This window comes from Lissotriton vulgaris, chromosome 1_1 (genome assembly GCF_964263255.1).
Source record: "Lissotriton vulgaris chromosome 1_1, aLisVul1.2, whole genome shotgun sequence".
In the NCBI taxonomy this organism is placed as follows: domain Eukaryota; kingdom Metazoa; phylum Chordata; class Amphibia; order Caudata; family Salamandridae; genus Lissotriton; species Lissotriton vulgaris.
The window spans coordinates 1,144,354,201-1,144,381,194 of record NC_141685.1 but is presented as its reverse complement, the minus strand read 5'-3'; the positions used below and the strand labels follow the sequence as shown (position 1 = coordinate 1,144,381,194).

At 44.2% G+C, this 26,994-nt stretch overlaps 1 protein-coding gene across 2 annotated transcripts in view; it reads left to right on the top strand.

Moving 5' to 3' along the window:
* Window positions 1–26,994, top strand: part of ERBB3 (erb-b2 receptor tyrosine kinase 3) — a 249,950-nt gene that overhangs the window by 199,793 nt on the left and 23,163 nt on the right. The window contains exons 15-20 of one of the 2 annotated variants that reach the window (XM_086963900.1): window positions 802–956; window positions 1,294–1,350; window positions 4,505–4,649; window positions 5,901–6,020; window positions 7,123–7,221; window positions 26,046–26,237. In XM_086963900.1, the coding sequence (XP_086820026.1) occupies window positions 802–956; window positions 1,294–1,350; window positions 4,505–4,649; window positions 5,901–6,020; window positions 7,123–7,221; window positions 26,046–26,237 (768 nt within the window). The remainder of the gene's footprint in view (window positions 1–801; window positions 957–1,293; window positions 1,351–4,504; window positions 4,650–5,900; window positions 6,021–7,122; window positions 7,222–26,045; window positions 26,238–26,994) is intronic. The other variant, XM_086963901.1, reaches the window with a different exon arrangement.

Sequence of the window (26,994 nt, the reverse complement as noted above, 5' to 3'; positions counted from 1 at the left end):
CGGAATGAAAAGCTGGCCCCGAGGCATGGTGTAGGTAGTCGGCACTTGAAGGGCAGTCGGCAGTGTCCGATGCTGGCAGTGGATGGTAGTGGAAGACTCAGTGCTTAATTTGAGCAGGGGCTTTCAGGTGCTCAGCACCGGCACCTAATCCTCAGCACCGGTGCTTATAGCACCAATTAAGGACCCACTCATTTGGAAGGCAGGCAATTGTTCCATAATCACAGGATTTTGAGCCACGCCAAGACTCAAGCCCGGTTTCCCAGCTCTGAAATCAGCAGCTCTACCTATTAGGCCCAGTCCTCTCCAAAATGATGATAACTCTTGTCAGGAGGCAGTTTGCACCAGCCTATTTCTCCTGTTAGCGCTGCCTCCTGAGGAGAGCCCCAGCACTTTTTATTTTACAAATTAACCACTGGGAAGACTACGGCCGTCGTGTGTGAGACTGGCCTTGGGGCATAGTGTGGTAAGCTAGCATTGATGGGCAGTGTGCTAAGCTGGTAGGCCGTGTGTGGAGCTTGCACATGTGCACAGCGCATGGAGGTGTACTGCTAAGGGCGGCTTCAGACTCCAGTGCGCACGGACCAATGTTTCTCCATACAAGGGCCTCCCTGCAGGCTCTCGTTGGTCCAAGTGCACAGCATGGCTCGTCGCATGACAAACCGACCTCTATCAGGTGTGGCGCCTGCGGCCTGATGCGCCGTCTGCACAGCGCCCAGGTGTTTGGAGTGACCGGGCGCGCGCTCAACCAAACTCTACAATAAACCGCTGCGTAGACGCTGAGGCATTCTCTTCTCTCCCCAGAAGGCGGACAGGTGCGTGAAATGCGCCAACTACCGGGACGGGCCGCGCTGCGTGGCGGCGTGCCTGAACGGCATCATGGGAGAGAGAGGGCCCATCTTTAAGTACCCGGACGCCAACAATGAATGCCACCCCTGCCACGAGAACTGCACCCAAGGGTAAGGAAGAAGGGCGCGCCTCGCTCTGCAGAGGGCCGGTCTGCGCTCCCCTCTCGGTGTGTTTCTCTTTGCACTAATGGTTGTTGCGCAAGCTTAACGAGTAATGTTTGTCTCAGCCTCCTGGGTCTTTTCCCAATTCTGTGCACCTCCTCTTTGTATTCCTCTATCTCCGCCAAATCTTTCCGTATCTCTCTCTCCCTCCTCTCCTTCTCTGACCTCTAGCCTTTGCTGTTATTATTGAATATGGTCCAATGACATATCCCTTCCTCTCTGCATCTCTGCCCTCTCCGCACCACTGTACTGGCTTTTTTTCTCACCTTTATGTTTTCCTCCCCAGGTGCAAGGGTCCGGCTCCTGAAGACTGCTTAGAACTGGGCCCCAGGGCGTCAGACAGGTTCGTGAAATGAGTCTCGAATCAAAAGTTTCAATCTCCTTCTTGCGTTCTGCTAGTGCTGTGGGACAGAGAGAGTAGGAGCTATAGGGACATACCCACACCATATGACTTTAGTAAACACAAGCACTGGAAATTGTATTTTCCATCCCTGAATATTATTCGGCCCAATGCACCTACATGTAATGGTGAAACCCGTTTTCAGAGTCCTGAGTGACGTCATAGTCTGACATCGAGTTCCTAGAGTGACGTCACCCTCTGACTCTGCGGTCCTGTAGGGATGTCACGTTCTGAATTCAGGGTCCTTTAGTAAGATCACAGCCTGACACTAGATTGCTAGACTGAATTCACAGTCTGTTGCCAAGTTTCTACAATGATGTTGTTACAGTCTGATCCCACGTTCCTGGAGTTTAGTTACAGACTGACTTAGGTTCCTGGTTTATATAAAAGTTTTAAGTCAAGTTCAAGGAGTGATGTCACAGTCTGACATGCGGCTGTTAGAGTGATATCACTCTCTCTGACCCCAGTTTCATAGAGTGGTGTTCATGTAGTGATATCACATTCCTATGACCGGTTCCAGGAGTGACGTCACAGTCTAATGCCATAGTTCCAAAGGGATGTCGCAGTCTGAATCCAGTTTCCTAGAGTGATGTTACAGTTTGATGTCATAGTTCAAAATTAATGTCCCAAACTTATACTAGGTTCCTAGAGTGATGTCACAGCCTGACAACAGGGACCTAAGCAGATGCCATAATCTGCAACCAGTTCCATAGAGTGATGGGAGAGTCTGAAGTGGTGTTCATCGGGTTTCTACTGATGCCACAGTCTGATTCCATAGTGCTAAAATGATGTCACAGTCTGATACCAAGTTCCTAGAGTGATGTTACAGTTTGATGCCATAGTTCTAAAGTGATGTCCCAAACTGACACCAGGGATATAAACAAACGCCATCATCTGAAACCAGGTTCCTAGAGTGATACGTCAGTCTGAGTGACATCACAGTTTTATGTCAGGTTCCAGAAGTCATGTCACAATCTGACACCAGGTTCTTAGAGTATTATTAGAGCCTGACGACAGTGTTCTAAACAGATGCCACAGTCCAAAACCAGGTTCCTTGAGTAATATGGCGTCAGGCCTAAGAAGCAACTTCAGTAAAAAGGGGACCCTGTGGTTCTCACAGTTCCTCATGCATTGAAACACTATTCCATAGAACCTTGCACCCGCTCTGGGATAATTCACTTAATAGCATTTTAAGTTTTAGGCTGCAAGTCATGGAATACAGGATAGTGCCTGGAGTTTCTGCATTGTCCGTTGTGGAGACGAGAGAGCGCCTAGGGATTCTCCCCCTTGACTCACTATGCATTTCAGTTTAAAAGGGGCATGCTATGTTACTTATGACTAATTTGAAATGTGTATTCCCTTTTTCAAGCGTCATACAAAAATACGTTTTGTTAAGAACGTGAAAAGAAAATAGTATTGTTCTAGGATTGGCACCTACAGACATGGAACAAACCAGTGGAGTAGTTAAAAAAAACTACACAGAAACTAAGCATCACACTGCAAGTATTTAATACATCAAATATATTTATAAATAATAGCATGGGATGGACAAAGTCACAGTTTCTTTAGGATTTTTACCAAGCCTTTTGAGTCTTAAAATATCTTTGTCTGCTGGTAAATAAGACAGAAAGTTTCCAATAAGCACACATAGAAGCAGCCTTTAAATAAGCCGACATTCACACCCACTCCTGATGGGAAGCTCTAGACTAAGAGCGGAGGGTCCCATCAGCTCATCGAGTTCACATTGCTTCTTTGTTGGCCTGAGCTATGACTTGTCCGCATGCATGTCTTTCTGACGCGGACTGGACGTGATTGATGGAACCGTAGAACATTCTGTCTCCAATATAACAGGACCTCCTTCGCTATGTAGGCGGATTTCATGCTTGCACCTTGAAGAAACTGAGGTTTGCAGAGTGTGTGATACAAGTAAAAGTAACACAAACACTACCAACTGACTGTTCAAACAGAGAAGACTACCCTTCAATCAAAGCTGTCAAGGCCACACACAGAAAACCTCCTCCACCTCCACCAGATCTCCATCACTGCCAGCTGTCACTCTGGCAAGCTGTCACTCTGGCAGCTTAGCTGCTGCCTTTTCTCACTCTCAGCGAGCTTGATATCAGCAGTCAACATGCCAAAGCAAAAGCACTTTGTTGCCTCATCAGGGGTACCAAGCGCTATATAAATGCAAACCCCTCCCTCTTCTATCCCTCCACTATCCTTTTCAACCCAAATAACAGACTCGTATGTCCACTGCTCAAATTAATTTCATATCTCCCTATACTAATTCACCATGAATCGTCTTTGGGTTCCGGAGTAGCGTGCTTCTTGCTGAAAAGCTCTTCAACGCCTTGTCAGAGGTAGTAAGCGCTATATAAATGCAATTACAATTACAATAAAACTATTGCTCCCAATGCCTTTTTATGGAAGCCTTACGAATATGTTATTGTTTTGTTGCATGCAAAGCAAGTGTCACATTTCCAGAGAAATTACGGGGCAGGCCAAAGTGCTTTAAGTAGGATAGAAAAGGTGGTGGTCTCAAAAGGGGCATGGCCATGAAACATAACTAGGCATTCCTCAAAGGGGTGTGGCCTCTGTAAATGTAAAAAGGGAAGTGCAGAGAAGCAGGCTGTATGTCAATGAAACATGTAAATTGGTTTCAGACGATAATTTCATTCTTGGAAAGAAAAACAGAGAGAATACAACTTTTTCCTTTCCACTTGGAGTTTCTGAGGAGAAGCAGCAACCCCCTGCACCACACACACCTTTCACGCACACCCTTCTCACCGTGTAAATTGCAGATTCTGACTTGAATGAGCCAGAGGGGGAGGTGAAAGGGGATTTTGGAGCATGTGCAGTGTCAGCTGAGTTGTCCATGGGTAAGGTGTCTCAGAAGATCTTTTATTATGGTCGTAAATCAACTTGCTGAACCAAAATTGAGCTTGAGCTGCCAAAGAGTATTTGGGGCTTGTGCACAGCTCAGAGCTGAAATGAGTGTCACAGCTTTGGCTCCACTGCTAGGGCCCATATTGCTTAGTCTGGCCTTAGTCTGATTATAAACTGTGACTAACCTCATGCTTTGCCTCCTCTTTTCTAGTAGTAAATTGATTACAATTGTTGCGGTATCCGTGGTTTGCAGCCTCTTCGTGCTCTGCTCGACAGTCCTTCTGGCGCTGCTGTACTGGCGTGGCCTGAAAATCCAAAAGAAGAGGGCCATGAGGAGGTACCTGGAGAAGGGCGAGGTAAGGCACACTGGGGAACTGACGAGCCAGTGCCGGGTGCGGGAAAGGGTGAGGTAAGGCCGGAGTTAGTGTGTAAAAGATGAGATAAGGTCTGCCCAGAAAAGGTGTGCGGTAATACCTGTCTGAAGAAATGTAAGAGCAGGCAATATTGGATACAGAGTGAGGTAAGGCCGTAAGACTAAAGTATCACTGTGTTGGGTAAGGCCAACATGAGGGAAGAATCTGTGGCCCAAATGTGATCCTGAATAAAGTTCATCAGCAGATGTTTCCCCTTAGATTTCCACCAAGGGTGTTGATTTTAAGCCTGACTTTAAAGTTATATTTTCTGATTTTCAGTCTTCGCTTTATTAGCTAGGATCAAGTCCTGAAGCAAATCCAGAAAATATCACAGGTCAATTGAGGGGAATTAGCTATACAGAGTCATTAAAGAAGAGAACCCCTCTCTAGCCCTACATGACATATCTGCCACCTCCCCAGCCATAGACAGAGTGAGTGGAGTGGGTGTTGAAAGCCACAGAGATGTCAACAAAATTAGAAGTGATGCTGCATCATCCCTAATCCATGTATTATGTCAAAGACTTTAAAGCGGCCACCATGAAGGGCTGCCTCAGCACCTCGTTAGGTCTGTAACCGAACTGCCAATCATGCAAGTGTTTTAATGTTATATGTTTGAGGAGTTCTCACAGTTGGGTTCCAGCCGCTATGTTAATTATTCGCAAAAGCAAAGGTATATTAGCAATATGAGGTAGCTGCATTTTCTGGGTCCAGCAAAGCTTGTTTTAGCTGGGGGGGGGGGCTAAGATTTGAGGTAATGCAGGTATTGAGAAGTAAAGCAGGACAGTGCACTGGATTAGGTAGTGGCGAGCCAATGCAGATGTGAGATAAGATGGGCCTTGGAAGAGGTGAGTTGCAGCGTTATTGGTTAGGTGTGAGGCAACAGAGGGTTGAGGAAGAGCAGATTGATGCACGTCAGCAGAGTGGAAGGGCCAGGGCTCATTATCACTGGTGCTAAGAGCTACTGATGCTCTCAGCCCCACGCAATCTACTGCCTCTACCCCCAGTGTGAAGTTTACGCACTCCCTCTGCACATCATTATGAATGAGCACCATTGTCTTTCGGCCCATGATGCAAGATCCCCTATACCCGCAGCAAACTGGGCATGTGATCACATTTCTGCTCCTCACAGAGTGTGAATGTAAACCTATGCCTGTTACACACCGTGAGTGTCAACCATTATGCCTTTGTCCCCAGTCTCTTGAACCCCTGGATCCAAGTGAGAAGGCCAACAAAGTACATGCTCGGATCTTCAAGGAAACTGAACTGAAGAAGATGAAGGTTCTGGGTTCTGGAGTCTTTGGCACCGTCCATAAGGTAGGGGATGGAGTCTGTGCCTCTCCAATGAGTGCAGCCACAGAGTGTGCCACAGGACTCTGTGTTTCCTAGTCTTCTTCCTTCTCCAAGTTCTCTAATATGCACCCTTTATCTATTTGCTTTACGTCCTTTCTTACTAGCTTTACGGCCATATTTATGAAGATGTTATGCATCGCAGTAGTCACAGTGCTGCTTGGCAGGGAAAGGGCAAGAAAGCGCCGTATTTGACATTATATGACGCATTCCTGCCTTTTCCCTGCATTGACGCACCACAGTGCAAGAATGCCTGCGTTGCAAGCAGGATTGTTTTTGTGCAGGAAGGGGCACCTTCCTGCCAAAAAACAATCCTTTGAAGCATTTTCCTCTTTCTATATGTGCAGCATTCTGCAGCACACATACAAAGAGAAAGTAACGAGGAGAAATAAAGATATTTCTCCTCGTTACACCTCACATGGGAAGGTGAGGAACTTTTGGCACATTCCCAGGTCTATCAGTAATGGTAAACCTGGGAATGCGTCAAAATCCTTGGTTTTTGCATGGGAACACCGACGCTTCACCCATGGAATGCCTCGCCGGGGCAGAGTAACGTAACACAGCTATTTGCACTGCTTTGCGTTACTGTGGATTTATCAACCCACTCAGGGCTCTGCAAGGGAGCCTTGCATGGCATGATAAATTATATCTTGAGGGTTGCATCGCATTTGCACCCTGTTGCATGGTGCAAAAGTGACACACCCCCTTTCAATCCTTCCTAGCTTGTATTTTAGTTTTTGCTTTCTCTTTCTTTCTTTTTTCTTCCTCTCTATACCATACTCCCTTCTCTATGCATCTCCTTTTCTTTTTATTTAATTATTTTCTTCTTTCTTCCTCTATCTTCTCAAACCGGTCTCCTTGCTTTCTTTCTATCCTTGGTTTTCTTTCCTTGTTCGTTTTTCTTTCCTGCTTTCATTCCTTCTTTCCTTTTTTATTTTTCTTCTTCTTTTCTTTTTCGTCCATCCTTCCTCTACTTCTTGCCACCTGCCACTCCTTCCCTCTTTGCTTCTTTTCTTCTTCTGTCTCTCCCTCTTACTTCCTTATTATCTTTTTGCTCTATTTCCCACAGGGTATTTGGATTCCAGAAGGAGATTCAGTTAAGATCCCTGTGAGCATTAAAGTGATTCAGGACAGGACGGGCCACCAGACCTTCCATGCAGTTACTGATGTGAGTACCATCTGCACACGAGCAACTTTTCACAGGGTGTTGGAAGAGGTTTTGATGAGATGAGAGGAAGCTCTGTCTTCACTCCCATCCACTCTTCAGCCTCTCATTACGTGTGTTTATAGTGTCATTCTATACAACTTGTATACCCTGTTTACAAATGCATCACATAAGATTTAAAAAGGACATTGGCTCTTCTTTCTAGTACACATCACTTGGAGTGTTCCATGCATTTTTTCCAAAGTAATAATCATTTTGAGATTAATATTGGGAGGTTATGTTGGGGTTATAAACCTTGTGGTCCTAACCCAGGTCTAATCATTTTTAGTAATAACTTTGAACCTTTAATTTTGGTAAATTCAATGACTATGTTAGATTAAATTTTTTCCTTAAACATCTCCATTATCTTTCAGGTTACTTTTTAACCTATCTCGAAAAGTTACATTGTCAAACCCTTAATATTCCTTTGGCTGTTCTTCCAAATCTCTTTATGGAAGCGTTCCACCAGCCGTAACCCATTCCCTTACCTGTACACTAAGTTTTGTTTGTCTACACTGCAGGACATAGTACTTACTAGTGAGAATAACTTGTGTTGTGTATGGCTCTATTAGAGATTCTCTATCGTTTATTTCAGTTTCTGAAAGTCATAACTTCTTGCTATCACATTGCAACAGTTGATAACTGTTAGACTTGGCACCATTGGCGTGAGTCTCCCTTCCACTTTTTGCTGTTGCCTCATCTGTTTTTTCTGGTCTAGATGCTTTGGGCACTTTGCCACTGCTGTTCAGTGCCAAAGTGCAAGTGTTTCCTATTGTAAATTGTTGTACGGATTAGTGATTACATGATTGGTTATTTGATTTACTTGTCAGTCCCTAGTACAGTGCACCATGTGTGCCAAGGGCCTGTAAATCGAATACTGCTGGTGGGTTTGCAGCATTGATTGTGCCACCCACAGAAGCAGCTTGTAAAATGTGGCTCAGGCCTGTCATTGCAGATCCTGTGAGCAGTCTGGTACTGCCATGTTGACTTGGCAAGTGCACACACTTGCCAGTCCCTAAACCTTCCCTTTTCTGCATGTTAGTCACCCCTAAGGTAGGCCCAAGGTACCCCTGTGGGCAGGGTGCATTGTATATGAAAGGTAGGACATGCCCTGATTTGTGTGGCATGTCCTGATAGTGAAATACTGCCAATTTCGTCGTTCACTATTGCAAGGCTTTTTTGCAAGGAACACTCTTCCTCTCAGACTCCGGATGGAGCCGTCCAAAAAAGTTTTCCGCAAGGAAATCTGTTCCCCAAATATTGAAGTGCTCTTTTCTGGCTGTGTTAGGGATCTTTTAGGCCACTATTAGCGCGGGGACACACTGACTAGTGTAACCAGGCGCTTTATAAGCTCAGTTAATAAAAAGGCTATCTGTTCCCATAGGCCAAAATGGACTGTTTCATTATAACATCTTATAAAAAGAACTGACCCAGGGAACAAGATCGGAAAATAAAGTTTAGTATGCCTGAGTTCAGAATGTTAAAGTGCATCTTTTAGTGTGGGTGATTTTAACATGCTGTGTTTGAAAATACCACTTTTAGAAAGTAGGTATTTTCTTGCCTAACTATCTAGTGTGCCTCTGCTAGGTTTGTGTATTGCATGTCTGGCTTGTGAGTGACCGGAGCTGGGAGAGGGCTACGGCTCCAGCAGTCTGATGAGTCAGGGCTGGGCTGAATGGGACCTGGGTTGAATTTTGAGTAGGGGTAGGGGATTTTCTTTCACCTGCCTGGGGCAGGTCTGCTTTCATCAATGCTGTCTTATGACTGAGCATGCGTACCACTGAAACGTCTGGTTCCACTGGTTTCAGTTTCCGCTTCTGGTTGGGAGTGAGTGAGCTGTGAGAGAGGAGCAGGAGCAGCGTGTGGCGTGGCAAGTGAGCGAAGGGGTCGGAGTGAACCGGACCTGAGCAGGGTTACTGGTTAACGCTGTTTGAGCCTCCGAGCCGCGGTGGACCGCTTGAGCCCTGGATGTGTTTGGTGAGCAAGTAAAGCAGCCGCTGCCGCAGTTTGAGCCACCACCCCTCCTTCGCTGGAGTCGCTTGAGCCTCTGCTGTTAGAGCCGCCACCACTATTGGAGTGGAATAGAGCGGAGCTCTGAAAAAAAAAAGCAAAAGGAGAGTGAAGGAGAACGGCGAGCTGTGGTGAGCTGTGGGGAGCTGCATTAGAGCTGCATTAACATTAGAGCAGCAGTAGCAGTAGTGCACAAAGACGTTAGGAGGAGTGCGAGCGACCAGAGGAGAGGAAGGATTACTCCGGTGTAGGCGCTAGTGTGGGTGGTGCAAGATAGCTCGGGGGGCTACGGGGGTAGAAGGTTTGCGGGTTGCTGTTTGTGGATAAGTAGCAGAGGACAAGAGAGGCAAGTTGGTTGTACAGCTGTTCCCCTTCCCTCTTCTCACCCAGCTTTGCCTAGCCCCCACCCCCCCATGCTCACCATCCCCACCTAGCAAGAGCTCCCAGGAACGCCGAATAGAATAGATCAGAACAGAAAACCAAATCAGAAGTTGCTGCCCTGTAGTACCCTGTAGTGCCCTGTGGTGCCGTTTTTTATATTTTCTGATGCATTGGTCCGTGAACTATTCTCTGCTGTGCAACTTTTGAAATCCTGCCAACGCTTGTTCATTCGAGTAGGAAAGAGCCTGAAGGTGAGTGGAGGTGGCAGAAGATTTACCTGTGCCTGTGTCTGTGACTGGGGATACCGCCAAGGCGCACGGAGAGTAGAGCAAAGTGAATAGAATAAAGGAAGGGGCAGCTCAGATAAATACTGTCAAGTATTGTGTGAATAAGGATGAGGTCTGGCCGTCAGCGTGGGGCCCCTCCAAAGTCTATACAAAGCCAGACGACCGAAGAGTCAACAGTTGCTCCACCTCAACTGGAGAGGCACAAGGAAAATGGAAAAAATGAGGAAAAAGTGGTAAATAGCAGCGACACTGCCTCTATGGAGGGGGATTCGTGTCAGCCAGCTGAAGAAAGGGCTTTATCTGCATCTTTTAGTAAGGACTGCATGGACTGCATGAAGTCTCCATATGTGGCACAGTTGTCTATAAAGAGCTTCTTTTTTAAGTACCATCAAAAACAGTCCGACAAACATAAAAGAAACATCACCGAAAAGAAAGAACTTAGTGGGAATGTTAGTGACTGTACACTGTCCTCTCCATTGTTGTCAACACTGTGTAAAAAAGGAAAAAAAAGTGGCTATTCTAGTGATTTGATCCATTCAAAGTTGCCTGAAAAATTGAATGCTGTAGCGGACAGTCAGAATAGGAGTGTAATAGATGAAGGTGCTGTAGTGGAGAAGGTGTTGTTATCTTCGCTCCAGCCATTATCTGTAGCTGAGCAGCAACGGTCTCAGGCGCAAATACAAGCTTGTGTCCCTATTGCCGATCAGGTAGAGTTACAGCTGGTCGATGATTTTCAAATTGCCAGTCAGACTTCGTGTTATAAAACACCAGTTGGGTGTAGTAAAGGGTTGGATGTAGTGTGTTTTATGTCTTCTTGTAGGACACTGAATGAAAATAAAGATGTTATCGTGTTAGATCTCAGAGTTGGAGTTGGAAATCCAGCTCACAAGGATGAGTCTAGTGAACCGATATTGGTTTCAGAGGACTCGCTTCCCAGCCCAAATATCAGTTTTGTTAAAAGTGGTAATGTCAGCTTATTTAACCTGGACCAGTCAAGTGGAGACAGTGTTATGGAGAATAGCTTTACCATCAATAAATCACTGTTAGTTCCAGGTGTCAGCAGCTCTGAGAAGATTATTAATACAAATGACCACTGCAGCCTGGACTTAAGCGGCCAGTTTAATCCAGCTGATATATTTTCATTAACTAAACTTGAGGGCAACTCTCAGGCTAGCCCAGGTGATCTAAAAAAAGTGAGGCTAGTCCTGAGCGAGGTTTATGGGATTGTCTTTTACATACCATGGACTCAATTACTAATGCGCTTAATTTCCACTCTGAGAAATTGGATGTTCAGGTTGATATTCTAAACACACCAGCACCTCATATAGTGGGTATTGATACAAAACTTCTGCATTTAACTAACCTGATTTCGAAGGTGCAAGCAGATAAAGATAGCCCGTTTATAACCTGTACCTGTGCACAATTGATTGATAAAATTTCTGACTTACCCTCAATAGTAAGTTCAATGGTGCATGAAGTAAAACTGTTGTCGGGCAGAAAAGCGCAAGGCTATGAAGACATTACTGATCATCTAACAGTATAAGCAGCTCAGTTAATGAAGGAAATGCACAACTTGTAAAAGATGAAAGCAAAATACAAGCTACAGAGGTCCCTCTACCTAAATCGGAATGTAATATTGTAATATAAATAAAGATGGCTTGGTAATAGAAGATGCGACTATTGATTATCCAGTGTCAAATCAAAAGTCAAGCAGTATGAAAAAGTCATGCCCTAATCAAACCCATGAAATAAGTGTTCCATCAAAATCAGCGATTCTTTGCAAAAGGGCATAAAAAAGATTAAGGAAGACACACAATAATAAAAGGCATCACTTACAATCACCTAGTAAGAATGATTGTGATGATCCTAAAATTTCTGAAGAAACAGAAACTGAAACGAAATCATATTTTCCGATTTTTGGTCTTAATAAAAATTCTGGATTTAATGTAAAGGAAAGTCAAACAATGGAGTGTGTCATCAAAAAGTTTGGGCAGGATGATTCCAATTTTAGTTCAGGACCCCTAGTGGAATCTTCAAAAACATAAAGGGAAGATGTAGCAGAACAACCGATAAATGTAAGGGTGGATATTCAAGGTGTGCAATTAAGTCATATACAGAAATCGGTAGATTTTAATAATCACCTAGGTAGTAGTAGAAATGATCAGGGGTATGAATTAAGCCTGATACCAAGTAATGAAGTAGCGGTCGATCAAGGAGTCCATAACATTATTAACCAGAAATCTATAAATCTTACTCATTAGCAAGGTTGTAATGGGACCGATCCGCTGGCTCACTCGGGTATGCAAGATCGAATAATAAAGAAAGTTAAAGAAGTTAATTTCTCGACTGATATGGTTCTGGTGCCTGCTATTGAGAACATGTTTCCAACTGTCACTGTAAATAAAGAGGATATAGAGCCTTCAAACCTGTCGCATGATAGAAGGAAAGTAGCCTTCTGTCCCCAATATATAACAAGAGGTCCACATGATATTCTAAATCATGGTAACATCTTGAAACTGTTACATGCAATTACAGATCTTGAAGACGTGGTATTTGAGGATCTGGAAGCTGTAGAGTGTAGGAAAGAAGGTGATAACCTTGACAGGGAGATAACAATTACAACCTGGCTAAACATTGAAATGGTTGATAAAATAATGGCTAATTGCATAATATTTGAGAAATGGGGTATTAAAGTTTGGAGACCTCAAGGACCACGCTATCCAATGTTGCTGATTCCAATCAAGTCACCCGATACAATGACGTAAAAAGAGGATGATAAAAAAATAGCTACGGCAGCACAGGTTAGAGTATTAAAAGGTGCGTCAGGCCCATCTACGCAATTAAATTTATCTTACGGTATCAAGATCAGAAGCAGCCAGTCTGGTTTGCGAGCATGTGAGGCGTTGAAGAAAATTCCAGAGTTAGTAGATGATTGGAGCTGGCTTCCAGAAATACTAACAAATGTAAATCCTGGAAAGAAGGATTGATGCCGACCATTTTCTGAAGTAGTTTTAAATCCTCTGAAACTTTGTTCCTGGAACACTAATGGTCTAAAATCATTAATTGAGGACCTAAATGTAATAGATTTCTTGAAGGCTTTTAGTATACAATTTTTTCAAGAAACCTGGAACACGTGTAGTGAACCCTTTATTGGTTATTTTGAATACTGTAATGTTGCAACCCGTGAAGCTTATTCGGGTCGCCCATGTGGTGGTCTTTCTATATATGTTTCTTTGAATCTTAAAGTAGAACATTTTGAAATTGACCTCCAGGTAAAATGGCTGCAGTGCATTAAATTAATAGCTGGTTATTCTGTTACTCTTTTAAATTTGTATTTAAGTTGTAAAAAAAAGGTTAGATCCACACATATCACTCAGTTATGGGGAATGGTGAAAACGTTATATTTTGATAATTTGGACTCAGTATTTATTATCTCAGGTGATTTTAACATGCATTTTGTTGCTTATAAAAAGCAGACATTTGATTTAAAACGTTTAGCTCAATGGACAGATTGTGAGTTTAAAAAATACAATCTAAAGATTATGCATGACCCGGATAATATCCCCACTTTTAATAAAGTAGGTAGTCCTTCTGTAATAGATTATACTATAATGTCTGAAAAATCATATAATTTAGTAAGAAGCTACCAGATAGTCTAGAGGATTGAAAGTGATCACAATCCTCAAGTGGTTCTCTTTGATCTAGCTTTTGACTACCTACCTGAAACTAGAATTCTGAAAACTGCTCCAACAACTTTTAACCTTAAAAGGCTAATATGGAATGAAAAAACGGAGGAAAGTATTTTGGGAGTCCTTGCCTGTTTAATACAGGATGTGCGGTCTGCTCATGGTGAAGGGAAATCCATGGTTGATTTATGGTCACATTTGTGTGACGAATTGCTGGCTAAATTTGCTAGGGATAAGCCCGCTAGGGGTATAACATTGAACCCTAAGAAACCAGGGTGGTATTCTTCTCACCTACTATATCTAAAAAGAAGGCTCAATAAAGCAATAAGATTACTGTACAGGAATAAAAACAGGTTATTGTTTTTTATCATATCTCTTAAAATTAGAGAGTTAAAACAGGGATATAAGAGGAAAATTTTGAGAGCAAAGCAAGCTCATTAAGAATCAACATGGGCTAAGATACATTATGCTTGTAAATCCAAAGATCTGCGGTTATTTTGGAGCATATTTAATAACATTGAGAATGGTAATAATAGAAGCAACAGTGCTAATGTAGATGAAGCAAGTTGGGTGAACTTTTTTAATTTAAAAATTGATACCCAAGGCCCAGCGTATGACAAGGGTAATAGTAATGGTCCTACCTGCATGTTTAAAATAACAAATGGAGGGAGGCAGGATTGTACTCATCACCTTCAATGTAGTGTGGATATTGCGCCCTGGTTGCTTGATAAAGTAAAACAAGCGATAAATAAGATTAGATCCAATGGAGCGCCAGGTCCAAGCGGTATTCCGAATGCCATATGTAAAGCTAAATTAAGTAATTGGCCGGAGTTATTAACGCTCTTGTTTAATGATGTACTTAAATCAGGCCTTATCACGTTTCATGGCATGGAAGTAACATACAACCAATATAACAATGTGACCCCCAGGATAATCCGGTTAATTATCACTTAATCACACTTACAGACGTAGATGCAAACATTTTTGCCAGTTGCCTGTTTGATGAGTTAGGGGTTTGGGCCACAAAAGAGGAGCTGATCCCTAACTTTCAAACTGGCTTTAGAAAGGGTGAATCAACTCATACTAATTTGATTTTATTAACATTATTAGGTGAGAGAGTCAAAACTAGGAAGCAAAGATTGTATGTGTTTTTTATTGATTTAAAAGCCGCTTTTGATTCTGTGCCACAAAATATTCTTTGATGGAAGTTAAGGAATTAGGGCATATCGGAAACTCTACTAAAAATGATTATACTTTTATACTCCGACACCTGGGTGCAGATCAAAATTGGCGATGGTAAACATATGACCCGTCGTTTGGCTACTAATGTTGGATTGAAACAAGGCTGTGTTTTGGCTCCTTGCCTTTTTAATCTTTTTATGTCCGATCTCCCAGCTCATTTTAAAAATATTAATTCGCGTTCGCCTTCGATCTATGGTAAAGAGATTAAATATCTGCAATATGCAGACAATACCATTTTAATGAGCCAAACAGTTATAGGGTTAAAAAGGTTAATTGATTCTTTTAACTCTTATGTCATACAAAATGGACTAACAATTAATATAAAAAAGACAAAAATAATGGAAAAAAAAGGAAACCGAGAATAAAAGAATAGAATATCAACGGTCTGGTAATTGAAAATGTTAAATCATATAAATATCTAGGGATTACTTTTGATGACGGACTGATATTTAGGCAGCATTTTAACAATCTTGAAGCCAGGGGTTCCTCTCTCGCATTTGTCTTTAGAAAATTGAGAGACAAATTATCATGCCCTAACTATGAACATCTAATCAGGGTGATGAGAGCAAAGTTAATTCCTTCTTTGGACTATTGCTCCATCATCTTTAGGGGCAAAGACGCAAAACTGCTCGACGATATAGAAATTAGGACATATAAAACCGTTTTTAAGATCCCTAAATACATCAGTCGTGCCAATATAAGATTAGAATTTGGGTTTAAGAACCCATTACTGGCTCGTCAATCTTCATTTCTAAAGTTCTTATTATCATTAGTCCGGTCAGAGGAAGGATCTTTAGCAAAGCTGTGTTGGCTCGAAATTTCAGAAGGTGAATATTCGAAGAATTGGCAGCTGTATTTAAATGAATGCCTATGTAATTTTCTATGTTCAAAATTAGAAGATGAAATGAGGAGTAAAATCGTTTTTAAGAAAGAAATGAATCAAAAGGCTGCATTACTAACGACTATAGCGGATAAGGAGAACTTAAGGAAAAAAATCATATCTGGTCAATAGCTAACTCTTTTGGTAGGTTGTCGCCCCAACCCTATTTGTCATATCATCTAAGACCTTTGATTAAGAATACATTTATGCACTTAAGGTTGGGAAGATATCCGACAAAAGCTGGAACTCCAAAATGGGAGAATAAATGGTCATCGAGTATCTGCAGGCTTTGTGGGCTAAGTGAGGAAACCCTAATGCATATTTTAACTCTATGCCCAGCCTTGGCAGACGCTCGGAAGTCTATCCTTAAACCGATTTTTAACGAACTGGGAGTTAGAACATGTAGGAATGCAATTGTTACCTGTTTGAGTGGGGTCGATATTAAACATATTCTTCTTTTTGTTAAGTTCATCATTATTGCGGAAAAGAAATTTTAAAAAGTAGATGGTCGGGGGAGGAGCCAAGATGGCGTACGGAACGGACGTGTGAGCTCCCGGCTCCGCAGCCCGTCTGCTTTCAGACTAAAATCCTGCTATTTATCCTTGACTGTACCGTGTTTCACCGAAGCCATGGACGCGCCGGAACTAATGGCGTTCTTCTGAGGTCTCTCCCGGCTGGATTCATCGTGAACTCGCGGCGTTTGCCGACCTCCGGCGCAGCCCCTGGAATCTGTCCCGATGAGCGCCGCCGGTCGCCGCTGGACTTAGTCGCTGGGACTAGATGTGGCAGAGCCGATCTCTTTGGGAGCGTAATCCATTGCAGAACTGGGCTGAATGCTCTTAATTATTTGACGCGACCCCGGTTGACAGCTGAGCGTTTATTTGAGGGACTGGAGCTGTGCAGGCGACACTTTCCTTTGTTCAGGGACGGGCAGCCTGAGCGGACTCCATCTTTGACCGTCTTCACCGCCGTGAACGCCCGCACCCACAGCGAGCGAGGAGGCTCTCGCTCCGCGCAGCCCCCAGTCTGTGAGCCGCGCTACCTTTAGTGGCCCTATCTGCTGCTTCACTTGGTGCTGTGGTCGCCCCCCCCTCACTCCATTGCGGGCGGTCTGGACGGGTGGTAATGGCGCCTGCCTATCGGAATGAAAACGTTGTGACTCCCCTGTCTTCAATATCTGCTGCCCTGCCTGTCCTAGAGCTCGAGGCTGTTCTGAGGGCGCCACTGAGCAGTGCTGATCGGCCAGTACTGCGAAGGGACCTGACTTGTGGCGACATCCTGATGGCCCTCGCGGATCTGAGGGCGACATGGCGAAGGAACGCTCGAGAACTGGAGTGGAAGATCGAGAAAGCTACTTCTGGCATGGAGCAACTACGGCTGGCTGATCCCCTGCTGCCCCTCACTGCTCCCGGGGTGGATACAGTGTTGCAACGTGAGGATCCGGAGGGCTGCCCTGTCCCTGGCTACAGTGTTGAGTGTTTACTAATAGACGATGCTACAGTTACAGAGTCTCCCTCCACTCCGACAACTGAGACTTTGTCTTTACAACTGCTGCCATCGTCCTTTTTACATTATCGGAGTGTATGCCATCCTGGGACAAAAGGAGAGTCCGTCACTTTGGACGCTGAACTGGTGGGTGCCTGGGGACACTCCCCTTTTCTTCCTCTGCTTCTTTTATGTCAAGAGCGGCCATCTTGCTCCTTTGTCCGGTCTGAAGTGCGCTTACAGCTGCGGCTATGCCTAGTGAATTTTCGACGCTCAGGACAGGGCTGATGATTCTTCCCTCGCTGGTTCTGATTGATTGCCTGGTTGTGACCTCGGACTGAAACACTTGTTGATGTATTGATCACCTATTATATGCAATTATCACCCATTTCAGATTGTAATCCCTGTTCTGCGCGCTGGCCTCTTCTCCATTTCAAGCCGCAATTACTGTGTTTGATCATTTTCGTTTCTTCTTTATGGGGTGATTGTTTTTGCGGGCTGGTGGTTCAGGGGCAAACGTTGTGATTGATGGTTACGGACCTTGTACCTGATCAGCTGGGGGGGATCCGGACCGGAACGCTAATTTGATATGTATAGGAACTCTCCTTGTGATATCCCTCCTCGTTAGTGGCTACATCCTCTGTACTCGGCTTGTTGATGGGTTGTAGGTGTTGTACGGGTGGTGGGGCCGGGGACTCAGTAATTGTGGCCCTCCTCCGGGGTTAGGTGTTTCATGGGAGTTGTAGATTAGGCTACTCTTTTCTTGCTCCCTATATTTTAGGTGTTTAGATTTTTCTTTCTTCTTTCTCTTCCTTTCTCATTCTAAATTTCGGGTTTAATGGGCGACAGACACACTGCTGGGGGGGGTAGGCCGTAGCCTTCGCATGCGTGTAGGGTGGGGGTTGGGGGATGGGTTTTTAATTTCTTTTCTGTTTCTATGGTGCCTTGTTTTTCTTCTTTAATTTTCTCTTCCCTTCTTTTCTACCTTGGGTCCGTATCGATGTTGCTGGAAGGCGGGTGGCGGTAGACATTTATTGAATTCATGGTCCTGATACCCTAGCTGTACACTTTATGTCCCGCCAGGCCACCTGGGGGTATTGGACGCTTGGGTCGCTGGGTTGTGCGCGATCCGGTCGCTACTGCTGTATCACGCCTACACGGACCTTGTTCTTCTATCTTATGTTCATTTTCTATTAAAACAGAACAGTTGGACTTTAATAGCTGCTTTGAAAAACCTTCAAAATTAACCTTCACTGCTCCTTAGGCGTGATAGCACATCCTTCACAGTGTAAGTGTTGAATGCTTGCTTGTTACTATTATTATGCTATTTCGCCACCGTACTGCATGCACCTGTGCTCAATCAGTATTCGTGGCCGGCCTGAGGGTTGTAGGCCCGTATTTGTACTTATGTGGATGCACCAATAAAGGTTTTCAAAAATTAAAAAAAAAAAAAAAAGTAGATGGTCTAAGTAAATTAATTCCGTGGTAAAATATTTTAGGAAAATAACTGGTTTGGCAATAAGGCTCTTAACATTTTTTAATCTTTTTTTAAAAGGGAGACAGCTTTAGTTATTCTATAATACAGCATTGAATATTGCCCTATAACAGTGGATGCTAGTGAGAAGTTGGTCTGATATGTGATGTCCACTATTCTAGTGGGCACCCTGTATCCGTCCAAACAACCCTTATGGTGATGGTTGTAAAGTCAACCTTATAGACCAGCTATCCTAGTGGTAGCATGGACAAAGCAGTCCTAGGCTAAAACCTCAGAGAGCATGTGAAGCCAGATGTTTTACCATATGTAACCCCTTGAATACCAAATAAAAGGACACCACACAGGTTATATATAAAATATATATGTATTTATTACTAACACAACCCCTCTGAACTCTTTATAAGGTCAGAGGGATAAACACATAACAAGATACTTAATTATCATACAATAAGTTGCACAAAATACAGTCGAGCCCTAGGGGAGTTGCAAACCATATACTAAAATAGTGGTATAAGACCACGTCGCGAACAAGGAGTAGGCCTAGGGCCTAGGGAATCACTGGGGCTACACTGAACTTCCAAAGGTTAGGAAGCAGGAGGGCCACGGGAAGCGTGTTCAGTGTCTTAACACACACGCGGGTTCTCATAGGAATACAATGGGAATGTAAGAGTCATAAACTAGTTGATTTAGGACTCTTCCGGAAGGACTAGGAGAAAGCTACTGAAAACTAGGACACTTGGATAGTCAATACCCACAGGAGCACCAGAATACTCGCGTTACCTCACCCACAGGAGCCCGGTGCATAGGTGTCAAGTTGTGTCGGGTTTCGTCGCTGAATCCTATGGAGACCTGTGAAAAGATGCTGTAGGCGACCAGGAGAGAAGTGTCCGGTTGGATCCAAGGGCGGATCGAGGATGAAGAGTACCTGAAAGCAGAGGGGACAGAGTCTGGGTCACTAGCCAGTGACCAGGAAGGAACCAGGCGATGTCGTGAAGCAATCAGGTGATGTCATGAAGCTTGTTTCTGCAGCAACGTGGACCAGGAGACGTCAGCGACAACCAGGAGCTGGATACGGACTGTCCCACGAAGGATCTCGCTGTGTTTCGGTGTCGGCTTCCGGATTGAAGTCAACAGGCTTTGGCAAATGCAACCCACTCAGGAATCTAAGATGGGCTTCTGTTCAGACCAGCAAGGTCTGGGGGGCTTCTCCTTTTCAGGAAAGCAGGAGCAAGCCTGAAGCAACCAGGCAAGCGGTGTAGATTCGAAGGTGCGCCTTCACAGAGGCCACTAGCCAATGGGCAAGTGAACGGAAAGGCGCGTTGAGCTCAAAAGTACTAGCAGGCCCCACGCGGCACTCGTGGAGTGTGGAGGGCTGTGCGTTGGTACAAATGTAGCTCGGTGCTGGGGCTTCTCAATCCCCAATGCACAACTTTGAGGGTGCCTCAGAAGCTGCACAATTAGCAATAAGCAGGTTTTTCAAGATGTCCGGTCCCACGTCTCTCGTCGCCTCCACGGGTCTCAGCTCTGCTGCAGATGTGGGTCGGGGTCGGAGAAGTGTCGAAGTCCAGGTCTTGTCAGGCTCTGTGCTCTGGCTCCGGTGGGAGCGTCGACAAAGCAAACCAGCAAGTCGCTGTTGGTGCTTGTTCGCACAGGGTGGTCACTCCTTGATCACAAGGGAGATTCTTCAGTCTTCTAGTTGCAGTAGGATGTCGAAGGTCCAGATTTTCGTTTCAAGTTTCAGTTCAGGATAAATCTAAAGTCTCTAGACTCAGCTCCTAGCTTTATACTGATTAAAGGGGCTGGATTACCTGCTAGGCCCTTCCTATGGATGGGACCAGGGAAGTGGGTGGTTACACCCCTTTCCCTTCGTCCAGTTTCGCTCCAGAGCTGGGGCTGGAGTGCCCCAGCAACTGGTTTGAACCGGGCTATACATGGGACACCTTGCGTGCCCCAGGCAGTGTATCATTTCATTCAGCCCTCCCTGCCCCAATACACTATGGCCTGTCTGGGGTGGTGCTAGCACCTCCCAAGACAGGAAACCTATTTTCCAAGCCTCCCTCACTGGAAGGACTCCCAGCAACAGGAGGTCAGACTTGTGTCTGTGGCAGCAGCATCCATTTTGTGATGCTGAGGCTCTGGTTAACTTTAACCGGGATTAACAGGAACAACATATCTTCTCCCTCTAGAAGGGTGGAATGCTACCCCCATAACTGGGGAGGGGGTAGTATTCCAAAGCGTATGACACCTTACACGACATGTTTTGATAAAGCCAAACCAAAGTTAGCATTAACCGCGAGGATTATAATGCACTTAAGAGTATATGGTATGGCTATATCATAGAACAGCTATAAGGACATGGTTCCGAAAGCTGCAGTCAGGCTCAGCTCATGCTAGAGCACCATCTCACATAAAAAACAAGCTCTCTGCCTTCAGGATTGTTAATGCCTGCCATAGGAGTGACTTATAGGTATATATGTGTCTATATGTAATGGTAGATATAGGGATACTATACCTAAGCAAGGGGTAATTACACAGCCTTGCCCCAGCTCAGTGATCAGCCAGTTGTGTCAATGTGGATGGCCAGCCAGTGGTGGCATAATACATGCTGCAGCCCCTGGTAGGCCTTTGATGCACCTATGCCCTGGGAACCTATGGTACACTATACAGGGGCTCATAAGGTGACCCAATGTCCAATTGGAGATGTACCTAAAGTACATGGAGTCCATTGTACAGTGAGAGCAGATAGCCTGGGGCCCTGATTAGCAGGATCCCAGGCCAACTAAGTCGAAAACCAGCTAAACACTAGGCAAAAAGTTGGGGTAACCATATAGTCAGATATCCACCTTCCTACAATGCTATTTTAAAACATTGCCTGTGTCATTTTAATTCTCTTGTTTGAGTTTTAAGTAATGTTCATGGTACTCAAATTCTATTGTAAGGATTTTATTTTAGACTGCAGAATGCAATTTGTTCTAGATTCAATGGCTAAGAGCTGTTTGAAGAACAATGTTATACGAGCTTAGGGGACTAGTAGCACAATCTAATCTAAGGAGTCTGTTGATAAGTATTGAAGAAATTGCATTTTGTCCTGTTGGGGAGAATTGTTAATGGCTAACTACTGAAATTATGGAAGGTGGTGCCATTATACGCCATTTCAGTTTAAAGGTGGTATCTCATTAATTGCTGGTAACAAAAGGCATTTTATTATGATGTTTATCTACAATGTTCCTTATTTTTCGTTTGGCTGAGGAATGTTTTTTTTTTTACTAAATAATTTGAATTGGCAGCTAAATCTGGGTACTGAATGCATTTTGCACTTTACTTTGGTTTGTGATCTGTTAATAGCTCTGTAATAGCAGAAGTTAGCTTAGCTCTGTGGTCGTATGTATAATATCTATAAATTAACCTTGGTAGTGATGCGTATTGCACTTTATTATTGCTTGTGAATGGATAATAGCTAAACATTTATATTCATAATACCTGCTGCTAACACATGTCACTTTAGTTAGATGCTGCTAAAATAGTATTTGCTGCTAGCATAAGGCACCTTAGTAAGTATAATGCATTTTAATTATTTTTATGTAATGTTTTTAAAATTTTGTCAAAATGTCATTTATGAACTCATAATTGGTGGATCATTCCAAGGATGTTAATAGCTTTGTGTATATTCGTTTGTTTGTTTTTTGTTTTTTCTCGTTTGTAATGATTTTAATTAATCAACAAATACAATTCTACTACTACTACTACAATGCTGTCTCCACCTCCTGCCAGGAAGCTGCACCAGTGAGGACTGAACTGGTTTTGGCTGGGTACAGACACTCTCTGCCTTCAGAGACAAAGGATTTGTTTGTTTGTTTGTATAAAAAGGTGGACCCACACCCCAGAACTTTAGATCACTTCTGGGAAATCAAGTGGAACCTTTGCCAAGGAGAAGAACCGGAGAAGCTGAAGGAGGATTACTGCCCCGGTGCTGTTTGTTGTTTGGGGTTGGCCTGCAGTGGTTGCTTGCTGCCAAGGAAAGGAGAAAAAGGACTTTGCTGGTTGCTTTGTCACCTGCTTGAAGAAAAAGATCTCCAGGGGCTTGAAATTGAGCTTGTCTCCTGTCTGAAGTCTCAGGGATACTTGTATAGTGCACTACTCACCCGCAAGGGTCTCAAGGCGCTTGTACGAATACCGCTGTGGAACCCATCCTGGCTTTCCCTGTGAGGCGTCCACTCCTGGGCACCCCCAGGGTGGAGGCCAGGCATCCTTAGCGTTGTCGTTGTAGGGGCCGTTGTGGAGATTAAGCAAGCTAATGCCCAGAGTTGCAGAGTGGGACTCCATGATTGAAATAGGCACCGAGGCGAGAATTATCAGGTCCGTGGAATTTTTGAGCCCAAGACCCGCCGAGGCAGGGAATTGAACCCTGGTCCCAGGCTAGACCTCTGTATCAGGGTCTGCCGCTCTAACCATTGAGCCACACTTCTCCATACAAAGACTCCCCCCCCCCCAGCTCCTCTAAATTCTCTTGCTGGGAATTACAACCTGCAAAGAGTTGCCTGCTGCTGTTTAGGACCTCCGAAGACTGTTTGTTGTTTGGAGCTGGAAGATTGAGGCAATGAGGAAGAAGCATGTCGCATCCGCACCGATTCCCGACGCATCGCCGTGTCACAGAGAAGACGCGTGCCGCATCCGCACCTGGTCCCAGCGCATCATCGAGCCATGGCGAGGAAGCATGCCAGATGCACACCGGGTCTCGACGCACCGCTGAGAACACCGTTGCCGCACCTACCGTGCGGCTGCAAACGTTCACGCATCGGCCGGATCGTCGCATCACATCTAGCCACCATTTTGCTGCATCGCACCCTATCGTCGCCACGCATCGAGGCACCATCTAATTGCATCGTAACCGGATCACAGTAAGAAACTGACACATCCCCTCCTCTCCGGTTAGGAACAGACGCATCGCCTCACCTGCACTGCAGTTAGGAACAGGTGCATCGCCTCCCCAGAAGCAAGGAACTGACGCATTGCCTTCCCTGTGACCCTTTTGTTTGTTTTGCGTGACGCATCTAAGGTACTTTGTGGGAAAAGTGTTGCTTTTACAACTTACATTTAACTGAACTATTTCTACCATTGAAGAGCCTATGTTTGATACTGTATTGTGGATTTTTGCCATTTGGTCTTATTTAGATAAAGAATACTGATTTTTCTGAAACTGGTGTGGTGTCCATTTGTTGTGTTCTCACTGTGTTACTGTATGTGTTCAGAAATGCTTTACACACTGCCTCTGAGATACGCCTGTCTGCTCGTGCCAAGCTACCATGGGGGTGAGCAGGGGTTATTTTAGGAGTGTATAGCCTTACCCTGACTAAAAGCAAGGGCCCCTATTTGGACAATGGTACCTACCTAGGCCAACTAGCAACCTACATTTCTAACAATAACAAAACTAGTTATCAAATTTTGTGATGTGATGAAGGCCTTCCAGGCCAGGTGACAGGGCTCTCTGCTTGTCTGCTTTGACAGAAAGCACAGCTGCAGAAAGGGGAAGGAAGGTGGGGAAAAGATAGTGGGTTTTGGTTAAAGATAGCAGGTAAGGTATTTATTTTTCACATTTACATCAGGGATGAGAGGGCATGTTATGTACAGCTCTCCCTTTATCCTCTGCCCCTGCACAGTGGTAGTTGAAGGCAGTGCCAGGGGATTTTGGAGGCCAAATATAACATAAAATTATAGATGGGTAAAAAGTGAATTACGGGGATGTTTTTCACCTCAGGGTTCATGGTGACATCATAAACAACAACTCGAGCTTCGCTCTTGTCGTCTATTTGATGTCACTCAGAACCCCTCAGTGAAAAACATTCCCCTAATTTACAATTGCCCATGCATAATTCTATATATGAACAATGTTGCAATGTAATTGATGATTGTCTGCACTTATAAATCTATAATCGTAAAAAATCATGTGCATCCTGAATGTCAAATTCAAAATATTGATAACACAGAATATCGAGAAGAAAATATTGTTCAGAAATATTGACAGGCGTGTATAGATTTTCTATACTGAACTCCACATATATGTACTAAGGCAATATATATCTTTAATGTACATAGATGTATAGTTAGGAATAGTAAATCTTCACTTCTCTTTATGGACTTTATTTTCTTAATATTCTTATACCACAAAATATTAGGTTGTCGATATTTAGGAGTACAACCAATAAAAATATATTAGAAGACTCTTTCTTTTATCTTACCCCTAACCTAACCCTTAAACTATACTATCATTTACACTACCCTAACTCTCTCTTGTGTGTGCAGTGCACCAAAGAGTTTGACTCCTGGGATTTTAACCTGTTATGCAGACATGACCCCCCCCCCCCCCACATGCAGGGTCAACAGGTGATCCAAGTCCTAGTGTTGTTGCAGAGCACTTTGAAGGGTTGTCATCTCAATTGACTTGCTGGAGAGCCATCCTGGAACGCGTTCCGGAAGAATCCTACAGCGAGTCCCAGGAGGCAAATGGTATCCAACATTTTCAGAGAGAGCAGTGTTCTCTAAGCTGACTACATTAGGAGGAGGCGTGCACTAAAGCACCCTTATCCCCAGACCTAAGGACTTAACAATATTCTGTACAGAAAAGCAAGTGGTAAATCTGACCCCAACCCAGTGCCTAATTTGAAGGGAAAAACAAGTGCCAGGGCCCTCATCACGAGTCCACTACAGCTCGTACCACCCACGGTGAGTGCTGCCAAGGACAATACAAACACAACTACCAACCATCACACTCCTACAAATGTGACAATATAGACTATTCCAGCTCTCCACAGCGGAGTGACTGGGTTGGTCAGCTGGTATTAGTCACTTTTAATGTATATTGAATTTATGAATACCAGCTGTTGCGTTCACCTCTAAATAAGATAAACATGCCACCATGTGGCAGACTGCCAAAAGGGCCATTGTTGACAATTAAGTGTCGGTGTTGAGCCCCGAAAACCACAGGTTCAAATTAAGCACTGCCCCAACCCTTATGTGCCATAATTGTGAACAGCACGTGAATGTACAACATAACAAGCTTCACACTGATGGTTACAGGTAAATAACTTGTCCCATGCCGAAGCACTTTGATTGACACTAATACATTACAAATATATATGTTACAGGCTTTGTCTGATTCTGTGTTTTCGATGATCATCTGTACACGTCCATGTTCCTGTTAGGTCAACTTCCGTTGCCATTCTCTGTCGGAAACTGAAAAATACATCTGCATGGGTTACAAATATTTGGATTCTATGCCAGTTTTGCTCTGACATCCAATTTAGCAATGTGTCTTCTTCTTCCAGCAAATGTTGGCCATGGGGAGCCTAGATCATTCGTACATTGTGCGCATGCTGGGCATCTGCCCGGGCACCAAGCTGCAGCTGGTCACGCAGCTCCTGCCCATGGGTTCGCTGTTGGAGTACGTCCGAAAGAACAAGGACAACAACCTGATTTCGCCACAGTTGCTTCTCAACTGGTGTGTTCAGATTGCCAAGGTGAGGAGGACCGCGCGCACCAGGGAGTGAGACCCTGGAGGTGCAGAGAGGGAAGGGTTTGAGGACCAGACTGCAGCTCCCAAAGTGAACTAGGATAAAATCTTTTGCAGCCTTTAAAGGTTTTCATGACTGAAGCAGGAGTTTGGATCCCATGAGGCTTTGGCTTGTGGAAGATGGAAGACCAGGCCCATGATAAACGTATATAAGCTTTATAAAATTACTGTAGACCTGTGAAGTATGCAGTTTTACCCTCTTACTCTAGCCCAAATCTTCAGGAGAACCCTGCACCCAATGTTCGTCTTTTTTCCTGGAACCTGCATTTCTACACTGTTCTAGGCCTTTTAAATCAAATGTTCATTGGTTTATGTACGTGGTTGCACAGTTCACATTAACTAATATATATATATATCTATCTGGGATTCAACATGCCTCTAAAATTATAATCTCTTTTTGAACCTTTTTTGTTAACCCCAGCGAGCGGATAAACTATTAAGGATTCGAAAGAACATTTGATTTTAATAGCTTATAAAAAGAGGTATTCTTCCACACACTGCTCCCTAACAAAGCGAAGAGGAAGCTAGGTTTCACGGCACAGCTGCCTCTCAGCGCTGCTATGCCAAGATTTAATGATGAATCATGTTGTATAAGAATGAAAGGCATATTTTTGGAAGCAGCTGTGTGTTGCTGTCCCGACTGTGGTTTGAGTAGTCATGCTTGTTTAGGTCTCGCCTGTCGATGCGCATGCGCATCGAGCAAG